The sequence below is a fragment of the Phycodurus eques genome, chromosome 9 (assembly GCF_024500275.1).
Source record: "Phycodurus eques isolate BA_2022a chromosome 9, UOR_Pequ_1.1, whole genome shotgun sequence".
Taxonomy (NCBI): Eukaryota; Metazoa; Chordata; class Actinopteri; order Syngnathiformes; family Syngnathidae; genus Phycodurus; species Phycodurus eques.
In genome coordinates, this window is record NC_084533.1 from 25,746,367 (window position 1) to 25,761,245 (window position 14,879).

The following is a 14,879-nucleotide window of genomic DNA, read 5'->3' on the forward strand; positions in this document are numbered from 1 at the left end:
TGCAACATGCGCAGAAGCGGATGCGCAGAAGGCCTCGTCCCATCAGCACCACGGAGAGAGTACTCGCCCCTCGCACCGTCCCCTCCCATCGATCACGTGACTGGCTGAGGACGAATCAGCGAGACACTGACGCTCTCCCGGGACGCTTCAGGCGTTACACGGAAGCCCAGAAGGTGTCGTCACGGATTCCGCGGGGGAAAGCATATTCATGGGATGATGTAAAATGGATTCATTGGTGTGCTTGCTTGGATTTTATGTATGCAGTGAATCTTCACATATAAGGACATTTGGAAGAGTCACTCAGGTGTTTTGTGTGGGAAAGTGTGATTTCAAACGGTCACCGAAGGCAACACCTGACCTGCCCAGTCCAAAGAACATGAACACTCAAAGGCCACATTTTATTTTATTTTGATAAAGCAATGAAAAATTATAGTTTAAACATGTGTATGTAAACTGGTTTATTTTTACTTAAAATACATTAACTTGGGATTTTTTGTGACATTAATCAATGAAAATAATGTATTTAAATGAAAACATTGCAAGACAAAAAAAACCTGCTAAATTATTGCAACAAATATTCTAGAACTTTTGATACACATGAAACATACCAACAAGTTAACTTCTGAATGGCTTTAAAAAATAATAATTAATTAATTAATTTAAGGTTTTGGAGTGGCCAGGTGAAAGTCTGGACTGGAATCCGTTATTGCTCGAAAACCCTCCAGTGTTGCTGCATTCAAACAATTCTGCAAGGAAGAGTGGGCAAAAATATCTCCACAGAGATTTGAAAGACTCATTGCCAGTTATAGATAACGTTTGATTTTCAGTTGTTGATTCTGAGGGTGGCTCAACCAGTTATTAGGTTTATTGGTGCCATTACTTTTTCCACACAGGGCCAGGTAGCTTTGAATATTTATTTTTCTTAATTTAAAAAAATACCTGACTTTATGTATTGCCCTGACTGCTGTGGCTATAGAGGAAATGAGTGAGAGATAAAGAAAAGCGTGTGGCTATTTGAGAGGCTCTCGGCTGCACTTTTTTGTATTTCTGCGACAGACACTCCCCACGCTTTGCTTTTTAGCCACAGGTACATATTAAATTTTCGCTTCATACCGGGAAAAGTAATTTTTTTTCGTGTGATACGACATGACATTTGGGATTGGCTGTTACATCTGGGATGTTGCGATGCGTTCACCTGTGATTCCAATTTGGAATCGCTGCAAAATTAGCGGCCGACGGCCGGCAACTCGCGAAAACTAAATGCATTCATTGTGCCACGGGGGCCTAAGATGTTCTTTAAAAATGAATAAGATACTTGTTCAGAAGAGCGATAATCCATGAACATTCACAGACCAAGGGTCTAAATCTAAATTAGCGGGGCTGCAATGACTATTGATTTGCCTCTTGGCCTCAGCTACACCATAGTGAAAATCAATCGGGTTTTTGCTGCGACTGAAAAAGGAGAAACCGGCAAAACACGATATTAGAAACTTGATACAAAACAACCATTTTAAAAATGTTTTGAAGAGATTTATTTTCATCACAATGTTTTTAAAATTACTTCTTTTAATCGCATTCATTTGATTTAACCTCATTTAATTGTATTTTTTATTGTAATCTTATTCATTTTGATCACATTTATTGTATTTAATCATTGTGTTTTACTTTCATTTTGAACATTGATTTCCCGACCTTGCTGCTCAGTAAAATATCGTTCAAGCATGTTTTGCTTTTTCTTTAGCTTTGCGTGTGTGGTTTTTAGATGATACCCATAGAACAGGAAATGGAAAGTATTGCAATGGAACATTTTTGGGTGTCTTTATATAAGCAAAAGCCCAAGTGTAATACATAAATATACTCCACAAAATAAGTGCAATATATTCAATATGCACTCAGATGCAATCATAAAAACAACTGTGTACAAATTTGAAACAGCAACAAGAATACAATTTCACATATTACATATTTTGAGAATGTTTTAAGATGAAAAATCAACAACATAGCTACAGTACTCCTTCACCTGCTGCTTGGACAACACTGTCGTCCGTATGTTTCATTTGTCGCCCTCCTTCCATCAAAGTCTGCCCTCTCTAACCGTACATGACACCCCCCCCCCCCCCCCAAAAAAAAAAGCCCAGAGGCTTTGTTTCTAATTTGCCATGTTTATTATACGTCTTTGCATCAAAGCCCGATGCGTCTCGTTCGGACCACCGTGAAAGTCGCCAGTGAAAACGAGACAAAATAGTCCTGCAGACCAAACCAGGAGAGCTGGACGGATGTGTGTGTGTGTTTGTGTGTGTGTGAGAGAAAGAGAGGGAAGGGGGCGGGGGGGGGGGGGGATTCCACAATGTTGAAGTGCTAACATGTGTTGTGGGCCTTTGCAGGGCTGGAATGTGATCCTGTGCAGCAGACAAAAGGGCTCAGCAGTCACCAGAAGACGAAGGAGATGAGGAGAGAAAGAGCGAGAGAGAGAGAGAGAGAGAGAGAGAGAGAGAGAGAGAGAGAGAGAGAGAGACCTCTTCCACATGTACGAAACGACCGGAACGCGTGTCGGCATTGGCGCTGATTACTAGCACAAACCCGCGATGGGTGCCGCAATGCATGCTAGTGAGTTTCACTACTTACTGTCATATGTGTTGGTAGTGTGTGTCTCAAGGTCTGTATTACAATGCCCCCAATTGGCCAAGGCGGGCACACCAGAAGGAGCAGCACAATGTTCATTGAACTGTAGCAAAAAAAAAAAAAAAGTAATTTGCAAAAAAAAATGTTTAATTCTTTACTTTATTTTATGTCATCACTATATGTTTTTAAAAAGTAAAATATGATGGCGTGCTATTTTTCTTATTTAAAAAAAAACCATACTATTTTATCGTTGGTTATGGTTATGTTATGCCACCTGTTTGAATCACCACTCAGTGTTCACTCTCAGAAACAAAGATTTAAGTTCGTGTATTTTGGCTATTCAGACCTCCACGGAGTCACTATCTAACGGGGACTTTGTATAAAAGTGGAAATCTCATTTCTTTTAAAAAAACAACCTTGGTTTTGTCACATGAGTATTCAGAAAAGACAACTACTTCTGTTTGACCCAGTTTTGTATCCACATTGTCCATATTTGGTGAAGACCGCCCCCTTTTGCTCTGATTGGTAGCCTCCGTGTCGAAGACCCACTTGTGAGAGCACGCGTGTTTGTTATGTCGACAGCGCTAGCTCGGGAGCGGAGACGAAGACGGAGATCTGCGCTCGTGACGTTGCTAAGCTCGAGAAATTCGAATGACCTGATTTCAGGCCTCTATGCAGAAAAAAAAACCCATCTGGAGCTCAGGATTGCGTGGACGATTTCGATTCATATTTCACATGTTTACTAATTTCACTGTTTGATAATAAATCCCAAATACTAGAAAAAGTTGTTTTGGCAAAATATGGGACCATTAAAGAAACAAGCATTTGTTTTTTCTCCACAGTGGCATCTGGTGGATATGGCAGGGTATTGCATGACTGGCCTTCTTTGCGGTGGTATTTCCTGAGCTATTCGGAGGAAATGGGGGAATGATCAATCGCTTTCATCCGACAAAGTGAAGATGCTCTGAAAAGACGTCTTTCCACGCAGTCACGTGAAAGCTTAAAACATCCCGTTGATGCGTTTGTCTAAACAAAGACTCTGCGGTTGGGGCCTCCACCCCCGGGGGCACATCTTGATAGGATGAATCAGGCTTTATTTGGACTATGAATCATAAACATAAAGTCAAGGAAAGTCATTAGCAGGCAAATATTTATGGAAAAGAAAGTCAAGTTGTTGATTAAACTGCTATGTCAATAATAAGACAGCATTTTCTTCTGTTAGAATGCCGAAACCGAGAATATCTACAAATTAACAACAACAACAACAACAAAAAGGTTCATTTGGACACGACTTTCATATTTGTTTAGGGTTGTCATCATCCCCATGGTAAAAATACTGAGTGGACTGTATACACACACACACACAGGTGCATCACAATAAATTGGTAAAACGTCATGTATTTCTGTAGGACAATTCAAAAATATTCGCTACAAAGTAAACTATATACACGCCAATTGGATATATGCTATATATATATATATATATATATATATATATATATATATATATATATATATATATATATATATATATGCAAATGCGGTGCTTGCATGCAGCATTGCGATAGTTAACATGCCCAGGGAGTTCCCTCCCTCCTTTCTCCTTCCTCCTCCTCCTTCTCGGTTTAAACTTTTTTTTTTTTTGTCCGGCACCTGTTGAGTGGCTCACTCACAGACCGAGAAAGCCTCATAACCACTTTTACGGACTACAGCACACTCACTCACTCCTTTTCCAGCGCACTTATATTCATGAACGCCACTTCTACTTTGATTTAAAACTCCATGTTATTGTTTCTTTTATTGAAACAAATCTTTTTTTTTTTTTTTTTTGGATTTGATTCTTTTTCTCCCCAACTTTTTTTCCCCACCTTCCTCCGGGTGGCTTCATGGTGAAGATTATGCGGATTCTAGCGCGCGTCCGTGCGCCCAAGCAGCACCGGTGCCCCTGCTGATCCCCGAGCCTCCCAGTACCCCCCCCCCCTCCTCCCCCCTCCCGCAAGCCGCTGCCGCACCACCACTCGCAACTCATCCAAATGATCCCTCCATCATTCCTCATCCTTCTCGCGTCGCTTCTGCAACCAAGTGGCTCGGAGGCTCAGTCAAGTCATGTCAGCAAGTTTCTTCCTCCAGGCGGCAAGGAGCAAAACGGTCAGTTTGCGTCTCTTTGTTTCTTCTTCCCTGCACACACAAATGTTCATTCTTTCTGGGCTGAAGGCCAGTTTTTTTTTTTTTTTTTTTGTAAGCACATCTTGTTCGAGTTTGCTTGCAATGAATGGGTGCGTTTCATTCACTTCAAACAAGGCAGGATATGGAAATTACCTTTTAAAGTGTACCCCGAAAATTCCAGGTCAAACCCCCCCCCACGGTCTCCTGGAAGCATACAATTACAAAACCAAAGCGTCTAAGTGCAGCCTCTGATTAGGAAGTCTGTCTGTTTTGGTTCATAATGTGTTTGATGTGTCAGCCAAGTAGAACAGTTGGGTTTTCATAGGGTAGGTAGAGTAGAAGTAATAGTGGTGACGGTAACCAAATTCGTAATAATGGCACAGAGTTGGCCAATTACAAAATACAATAGATTGTGGAAAAAAAGGCAGGGTTGAAATCTGGTATCTTACTGATGCAAAGCTTGAATTGTAAGATGGTTGGTTGGTTGATTGGTAGGTTGGTCGCTAGGTAGATTGGTAGGGTGGTTTGTTGGCTGGTTGTTTGGTTTGTTTATTGATTGTAAGGTTGTCAAGTTGCTGGCTTGTTGGTTTGTTGACTAGACTAGTGGGATGCTTGTTGGCTGCTGTGTTGGTTGGTAGGTTTGATAGGTTGGTTTGGCGGATTTGCTGACTGGCTGTTAGGTTAGATAGTTGACTGACTGACTGTCTTGACTGTTTGCCTGGCTGGTTTATATGTTGGTTGGTAGGTTTGATCAGTAGATTAATTGGTTGGCAGGTTGGTTTACTGGCTGGCAAGTTCGTGGTTTGGTTGGTTGATTAATTGGTTTGTTGGCTCGGTGGTTGGTTGGTAGGCTGGCAGGTTGTTTGCTTGTTTGGTTGGTTTGTTTTTTCTGGTTGGTCAGTCATTTGGTTGTTGTTGTTTTGGCTATAATTCGGTTGGTTTGTTGTTGGGCCGTTTGATCAGTCGGTTAGTCAGTTGGCTGGCCCATTAGTTGTTTGTTTAGTTGGTCACATAACCAGTCCTGAAACACTTACTAGAATGGAAGAATGGAAGATTCTGAACCCTTGCTAGCATCCTCTTTGTAATGCACATCAACGGCTCTTACAGGAGCCGGATGGACCAGTATCTTGTTACTCGTATCTTGGTGTTTTTAGCAGGTTGGACTGGACTCGATCCATATCTTGTTCGCCGCCTTGTCCAAACATCGTGTTACTCACCAGAAGAAGAAGCGGCTGCTCTGTTATGTTTAGCAGGTGTTGATGGAGGGACGGTATTACATTGAATCACTTGCTTATATTGCAGCACGTTCTATTGAGGGATGCTGCCGCTGGGAGCCTTCAACTCACAGAGTGAGTCTGAAGTCTTAAGAAACAGTTCAATTGTACGCATGCCGGTGGCAATCTTCCTGCGTCTCGGTGGCTGATGATTATATTACAATAACGAGCACGGCACATGGCGTGTTGGTCTGAGCGCGGTGTGGAGTGGCTACAAGATTTCATGCTCGTTAAAAGTGAGGTGACTTGAAAGGACGTCCACAACTCCCCTTCAAATAAAACACTATTTGGTTTTGCCTCAAAACCCAGAGCTAAAAGGGCTAAAAGAGCTCAAACCCACAGTCGTAACCCAAACTGACCTCGTCTATGATCTGATTCCAGTCTCGTTGCCATTCTGATGTAATAGCTTTCCTTGCTCGCCACACACAAAACAGATCGCTTTCAACATCATATTTTAATTTGATTTAAAGCTTGGCGATTTCCCATCAGTCCAGCTGCATGGCTCGGTTTAATGATAGCCATGAGTTCAAAAATATGCCTGGATCCTGATCTTTGAGATTGAACAGAGGCATACTGTCATGGAAACGTAGACTTTAAAAGATTGCGAGTGTAGTTAGTGTTGAAATTGACAACTTTGGAGGATTTCTTTTTTTGCTTATGGAAAATATGGTAACCCTGACGCTTAACACGAACCCTTTTCCACCACGTGGATGATTGGTAGGTAGGTACTTTTTCTTAGAAAAGTAGGTAGGGTAATTCTTTTAGGTAGGTAGGTTTTCCCCGTGATGCTCTTAATCCCTTATGTAATTGCTCTTTGATTTTTCCCAATTTTAGAAGTACCCTTGCAAAAATAAAACATCCAGTATAACACGCCAATAACCCCAAATACTTGCTCTATCTGTAGGTTAATCTCAGATTAAGGGAGTCTTCAGATCCCACAGTGGGAGTTAAGTGTTCCCGGTTAACGTTCCCGTACAAGGCCACGTTCCTCCGCGCCCAAGCCCACCCGTAAGCACCGTCCCCCCTGGCCCTGATCTTATTAGTAACAAACCCCCGCCAAAGACGTGGATTACTTCCATAAATACTGCCTCGTATCCACCCCTCCTTGAGCACCAACGGAGGAAAGTATGCGTGCGCCGAACCCGAACTGCCAATGATCACAGAGGCCGGAGTTCCGCTCCAGATTACTAGATTAAACGGGGAGACTGACAGGCGGAGGGTTAGTGGGGTCACTCACAAGATTTACAGGGGGGGGGGGTGCACATATAGAAGGGTGGGGTTAAAGATAAAGAGGCATATTGTCCATTCATTAGAATACCACCGGGACAAATACGTGCTTATGGTAGAGTGGTTTAAAAAATGCGAAAAAGTGGGTGGCTGCTCGGGAGCATTCAGTGACATTTTGTAAAGGGAGGGGGCCACACCTCGGCGGTTCCGGCGTTTCCAGATGTAAATGCCGTGATTGGATGTTGGAGCGCGTCCAAATCCTGGGTGGCCGGGAAAAGCGGCATTGAGACATCGGAGCCAAAAAGGACCTTTCTTAGCGAATGTCTGCTACCAGTTGAGTAAATGCCGAACAATAAATACACGCTCCAGGACTCGCGGTTTAGGCTGAGTCTCACAGGATATAAGCACGTGTCGGTGTAGTAGTAATGGTGTATTTGAGTCAGGAGGTTGGTGAGTATATAGGTAGGTGGGTAAGAACTTCATTAGGCAGGTAGTCGGTTCTTTCTTTTGTTTTAGGTAGGTAAGTATTGTATTTCATTATTTTATTTGGTAGGTACTGTAGCTAAGTAGGCAGGCACTTTATTAGCTAGATTGGACTAGATGCAGACGATACGGCAACGCCACTGGGACAAACTGCTCGACTATCGTTCGTAGTGATCCTGCCCTACCTTCGAGACTGCTGAGTGTGCAGAATGCGCTGAATCAGCACAGCATTTATATAAATAGCTAGCAGGCAGGGTGGGTGTCAGTGAGGAAAGTGGCACTCGGGCCAAAACAATGAGCGGGATAAATGATGTCATGAAATAATATGTGGCACTTTGTTCCCTGCCTTCTTCTCGGTGCTGCTTATCGCTCCAGGCTGGGCACCGATGTTGCTGTGCCGCCTCATTTCCGCCGCCCTTGACTGGGAACAATGACATCACACAACAGATAAAGACACTGCGCTTGGCAACGACATGGCAGCAATATCCCGGCTTCGCTGGGGTCTGTGGATAAAAAGTCAAGGTGGATAAATATCGGCGCTTCTGTTACAGCGGTTTTGCTGGATCTCTGTGTGAAAGAGGCTGATGATGTTTATATGCTCTCACTTGTTAGTTTTCGGGGGTTTACTACCTCCTTTAGTATCCTCTTGACAGGTAAAACGTGTGCTCTATAGGGTTTAAGTCTACTTTTGTTCCCCCCTGATGATCTCGTTGTTGTTTTTGACATTTGGGTCATGATCTTGTTCCCACCCATAGACAGCTCTCTGGTTTCTCATGTTGATTACTTCTCCATTATAAATGTAATCACAGGCAAAACCGAAATCTTGGAGCTATTTTAATGATTTTCAAAAATAATTAGGAAATAATTAAATATTCATTTGAAGTTATTTTAATCCAAAACATAATTTTAAAATGTGTATATTTTTAAAACACATTTAGAATTGCTTTCATTTTTATTGAGGAATTTTAAATGAAATGTCAAAATATGTTGTTGTTGTTTTAACTTAACATTTAATCAATGTATTAGCTGTTCAAACTGTTGGAGAAGAGAAAACCATTTAAATATGTTTACATTTTTGTTTTGTAACTTTTAATCAAGTCTTCATAGGCAATTTCCAAATCTTTTTTTCTTGATTTTTATCATTATATTTGAAGTCAAAAATATCGTCATTTTAAGTTAAAAAAAAAACAAAAACAAAAAAAAGAAGGCAATCATTTTGAAATGTAAGATTTAGTCAATTTATTTGCTGGTCAAACTGCTTGAGAGAAACCATTTGAATATGTTTTAGGCTAGACAGGCTAAACCCAAACCTTGCATATTTGAAATATTGAAAAAAATATGAATTTTTATATATTTAATTTAAAGATTAATTGATTATTTAAAATGGATTCTAATTTCAAATTATTATATTTGTGTTGTCATTTTATTCCTAAACATACATTTAAAAAAAAATTGGATTAGTTCAAAATGCAAGATTTAATAAAAAAATTACAAAAATTCAAACGAATTGAGAAGAGAAAACCTTTTCATATTTTTCAACTTTTGCAGACATCTCTCTAACTGTTAAGATGGTTAAACCTCAATGATAAATGAGGTCTTCACTGGCGAAACCCAAACCTATATGAACCTAGACAGTTGGTGCTATTTACAGTTTGTACTACGACTATTACTGCTACTAGCTCAGGCGGTAAAGGACGCGTGGCTACTATTCTCTAGTGTCTCTCGTGTATTCAAGCCTCCCTGCAGTCAGTCAGGCCTGCTTGTCAGAGCACATACTGTAGCTGTCAATCACCAGGTGGCTGTGTGGCTTCCTCATTTCCTCTTCTTTGTTTTTGCTCGTCGTCCTGACCTGCTCCCGCGCTGTGCTTTGCCGCTTTTATCCTCTAAATTCAGTCTCTAATGCCAGTTTATAAAGCATCTTGCCTAACTTACATCCTTTTTTGACATTCTTTTAAGGGCACATGAGTGGGAAATGGTGGCGGCTTGAAAAAAAAAAAAAAAGTAGACAAGAACAAACTAGTTGAAACGCAAATGATGAGACATTATGACTGGTTAAATAAACACGCCACAGAAATGGTTATACTGTAAATCATATTAATTATCTTGTCTTTTTAGATCATTTTAGGGACATTTCCCATCATGAACATTTTTTGCCAAACGTATGAAAGAGCTCCTTCTAGTCTGATAATAGTCTAGTTATAGCCTGGTACTAGTTTACTACTTAGGTCTCGTCTGGTAGTAGTCTGGCCGTAGCCTAGTACTCGTTTGAAACTAGTCTGTTTCTAATATGGTCGTAGTCTGGTTATAGTCTGGTGTTAGTTTGCAACTAGTCTGTTTATAATCTGGTAGTAGTCTGGTTCTAGTCTGGTACTAGTTCCAAACTAGTCTGGTGGTAATCTGATAATAGTCTGGTAGTAGTCTGGTTCTTGTCTTGAACTAGTTTCAAACTAGTCTGGTAGTAGTCTGGTTCTCAGACTACTACCAGACTAGTCTGGTTGTAATCCGGTACTAGCTTCAAACTAGAGTGGTTCTAATTTTGTAGTGGTATGGCTCTAGCCTGGTACTAGTTTCAAACTAGTCTGGTTCTAATCTAATCGGAATTTGATTCCAGTCTGGTAGTAGTCTGGTTCTAGTCTGGTAGTAGTCTGATTCTAACCTGGTACTAGTTTCAAACTCGTCTAGTTCAAATCTGGTACTAGTTTTGAACTAGTCTGGTACTATCTCGTTCTGGCCTAGTTTTAGGCTGGTGGTAGTTTGGCTCTAGTCTTTTACTAGTCTTGAACTAGCCGGGTTCTGTTCTATTAGATGATTACTACTCTTGATATAATCTGGTACTAGTCTGATTCTAGTTTGCTACAAGTCTAATTCAAATCTGATACCAGTCAAGTCTGGCCTAGTTCTTTCCTGGTAGTGTCTGGTGCAAGTCTGGTTTTAGCCTGTCTGCCGCTCATCTGCTACTAGCCTAGTAGTAGTCTGGGCTAGCCTGGTGCTAGTCTTGAACTTTTCTGTTTCTTGTCTAGTAGTAGACTGTGGTCTGGTTTGCCTGGCTGTCATCTGGCACTAATATGGTTGTAGTCTGGTAACAGTCTGGTTATAGTCTGTTACTATTCTGGCTTTCATCTGGTACTGCTCTATTTCTAGTCTGGTATTAGCCTGTTACTAGTCTCAAACTAGTCTGCTTCTAGTCTGGTACTCTCCCAGTCATAGTCTGTTACAAGGTCAGAGTCCGGTAGTATTGCCGCACTAGTCTCAAATTAATCTGGTTCTAGTCTGGTGAATCTGTTACTAGTCTGGCTCTCATCTGTTAGTCTGCTAGTCTGGTACTAACTCAGTTGTAGTCTGTTACAAGTTTGGTCCTAGCCTGATAGTAATCTGCTACTAGTCTCAAACTGGTCTGATTGTAGTCTGTTACTCGTCAGGCTCTAATCTGGGTCCAATCCAGTTGTAGTCTGGTTCCTGTCTAGTTGTCTTTCATCTGGTACTGGTCTGTGTCTATTCTGGTGCTAGTCTGGTACTATTTATGAATTTGTGGGGTTCTAGCCTGGTACTAGGCCAGCCCTTGTATGCACAGTATGTGTCAAAGTCTGGGTCTAGCCTGGTTCTTGTTCTAGTCGCTTATATAAGGCGCTTCAGAGGAATTTATGAGTGTGTGATTTATATATATTTTTTTTTTAAAGTCTGCATGTCAAGTCAAGTTTCGCGTTACAAAGCCTCCTTTGTTGCATCAAGCGGGCGGTTTTTGACGGGTTTCCAGAGCACAGCACCGCTTTCACCGAGACCTCGCTCCCGGAATTCCGTCCGCACTTCCTCGTCCAGCAGTTGACCTTGGCCGGCTTCTCCGTTGGGCATCTCGTCGCTTCTGTGGGAACCCTGAAGAATCCCGCAGTTGTGTCCTCTGCTGCCCCGAGGCGCAAACTAGACTAAACAGACAGCTGCAGTCCAGCTCTTCAAACGCATGATTGCCAAGGGAACATCCTTGAATTCTTGCAATTCCCATCCCAAAAAATACTCAAGTGGTTCTATGAAAAAGTGTAGATGTCAAGTTGCAATTGTAATAACATTTGGATGTTGTTCTTTTCTTTGACATGAATATCCAAAAGCTAAATCCTTTCTACCTCACCCTTAACCGGAAAGGTATTTCATTCCGAGTTGTCAATTTCACATTGATGAAAGCGATGCACTTATGTAAAAAATGGCCCCATGAGAGTAGTCTTTACATGACACATCAAATGTTAGTACAAACAAATATATTATTAATATAGTATTCATTTTTGTAAAACGTTTTACCCACATCTCATCCCTAATAATCAATAGTGACATATCATTTTATAATGATATAGCTTATTCTTTTTGATGTAAAGGTTGAATATTGCTGGAAAGCAAATGTCTCACATATACGATATTTATGTATTTATATATATCGTATGCTTTTTATTTGATATGTATTGTAATTTATGTATTTTATTTGTAGTTTATTTACTTTTTTTCATTTCATTGTATTAGCGCTAATTACTTTTTCATTTTATTTGTACTTATTTATTTGTAATTTTAATTTTAAAAAATAACTTGTATTTTATTTATATTTAATTATCACTGTAATTTATTATATATTGTATATTTCTTATTTCTTCATTTGTATTTGTTTTATTTTAAGTGTATTCATTTTTAATTCGTAATTTCATTTGGATTCATGTAGTTTTCGATATGTATTTTATTTTAATTGACTTCATTTGTATTGCATTTGTATGCATATATTGTTGCATTTATTTATTATTTACTGTATGTATGTATGATATTGTTTTGTATTATTCTTTTATTTCTATTGTATTTATTGATATATGTTTAATTTGTTTTATTTATTTTTTGTTTTTATATTATATACATATACTGTGTGTATATATATATATATATATATATATATATATATATATATATATATATATATTCTTAGAAACTTGTGTGCTAATCCAGAAATCATGCGAGTGATTGAGTTTTATTTTCAGAAGGGTCGGAACATTTCCTTTAATTTCTGGATCGATGCGCATTCTCAGACTTTAGCTTTAGACTCGTTAACCAGTATGAAAACCAAAGAGCTGTCTTTAGGGTGACAATCCAGCAATTGTGAAGCTGAGCGAAGAGTCCGTGGCTCCGTCGTGTCAAAGCTCCCGAATGCGTGCGACTACACTAAAGCATTGCGGCGCATTTCACGCTTACGGGAGCGCCGCCATAACGCTGGCTAATTTTAGCTTGCGTGGCCGCGCGTGAACAGCTGCATGCATTTGACACCTCGGGGCAGATGTGATCAAAATCTCAACGGATATGTGTTGGAGTACAAACTCACTTTGAAGAAAGAATGAGTTACTAGTATAGCACTTGCCTATTGAATTCAAGCTTAAATGTCCTTGTCTGTTTTGAATGTTAGAGGGTTAGGTTTAAGACAACACAAAACATACAGAATAGGTAAATCATCAACAAGCCTCACTTGCTAGATGTCAGGAGCGTACCATTTTGTATTCTGGGGTGGGGGAGCACTTCCTTCGTCAATCAGATGGCAAAAAGTGGAAAAGAAAATTGTCAGTACCAGACTACTATCAGGCTTGAACAAGGCTAATGCCAAACTACAAGCAGGCAAGGACTAGGATAAATACTAGACTAGATGCAGACTAGTACTGTACTATAACCAGGCTCAAACCAGACTAGAGCTAGGCTGGAACCACATGCAGGCTGGATAGTTCGAGAGTACTACCAGGCTCGAGCCAGGCAAGTACCAGACTAGTTTGAGACTCGTACCAGACTAGTACCAGGTTTGAACCAGGCTACTGCTAGACTAAAACCAGATTAGACAGACAAACAAAGACCACACTAAAAACAGACTACAATAAGCCAAGACCTAGATTAGACCAGAACCAGGCTACTACCAGACTAGTTTGAGACTAGTAAAAGACTAGAACCAGGTTAGTGCCAGGCCAGGACTTGGCTGGTACGAGGCTACAGCTAGACTAGTACTAAACTAGTACCAGACTATTAGGCTTGAACAAGGGTAGACCAGACTAGGATCAGACTCGCACTGGACTAAAACTGGTTAGAGCCAGGCTAGACCAAAGCTAGTACCAGACTGGAAACAGGCTGATACTAGACTAGGTCAAAATTAAGCCAGGCTCAACTGAGGCTAGTACGAGACTAGACCAAGGCTACTAACAAATTATAATGAGACTCAAACCAGACTAGGACCAAGATTGTGGCAGGCTAGACTTGATTGGAACCAGATTAGAACTAGTCTCAAACCTACTAATTCAAGACTAGTACCAAACTAAAGCCATACATGTACCAGACTCGTTTTAGACTAGTACCAGACTACGACCAGATTAAAGTCAAGATACAACCAGATCAGTACTAGAATAGACCCAGACAAGTACCAGGCAAAAATCCTGTCTAGTACCCGACTACAACAAAGCTAGTACCAGACCAGGACAAAGCTAGTAAGTACAGGAGACGCTCATTCTCCTCTGTTGTTGTTGCTGTAACCTTATGCGTCGCAGTCTTCTTTTTGCTGTAGTGGGCCCACAGTCTCCTGTCTTATCAAAATGTATCTCCTCTCTGTGGAGAAGTAAATACACAGAGATACTTGCTGTCCTCCATTGTTGTTTGTTGCTGTGCCATTAGACTCAACAGTCCTCTTTGTTGAAGCGGGCCCGCAGTCTCCTCTTGGATAAAAATAGGTTTCCTCACCATGGCGATGTAAATATAGGAGACCTTCGTTCTTCTCTGGTTATTAACGCGTGCTGTTTCATACCAACGATGACTTACCCTGTTGCTGTACCTTTAGACTACACAGTCTCCCTTTTGCCGCGACAGGCCCGCAGTCTCCTGTCTCCTTACTATGAAGATGTATAAAAGACCTTCGTTCTCCTCCTCTGTTGTTGTCTGTTAGTCTCTTGTTACGACTTATGCGTAGAGTCCACAGTTTCCACTTCACTGTTGCTGAGCCATGAGACTCCACAGTCTCCCAAAGAGCATTAAAAAGGGGCTTTTGCAAATAAGAAACTAAACAATGCACCTGTCCCTTGAGTGGATGATGTCCTCTGGCACATGGCGATTCGTGATCCG

At 40.7% G+C, this 14,879-nt stretch overlaps 1 protein-coding gene across 1 annotated transcript in view; it reads left to right on the forward strand.

Moving 5' to 3' along the window:
* The first annotated feature begins 4,655 nt into the window (after positions 1–4,655).
* Positions 4,656–14,879, forward strand: part of pdgfc (platelet derived growth factor c) — a 34,101-nt gene continuing 23,877 nt past the window's right edge. Inside the window, exon 1 of the mRNA XM_061686210.1 lies at positions 4,656–4,770. Coding sequence (XP_061542194.1) covers positions 4,656–4,770 — 115 coding nt within the window. The remainder of the gene's footprint in view (positions 4,771–14,879) is intronic.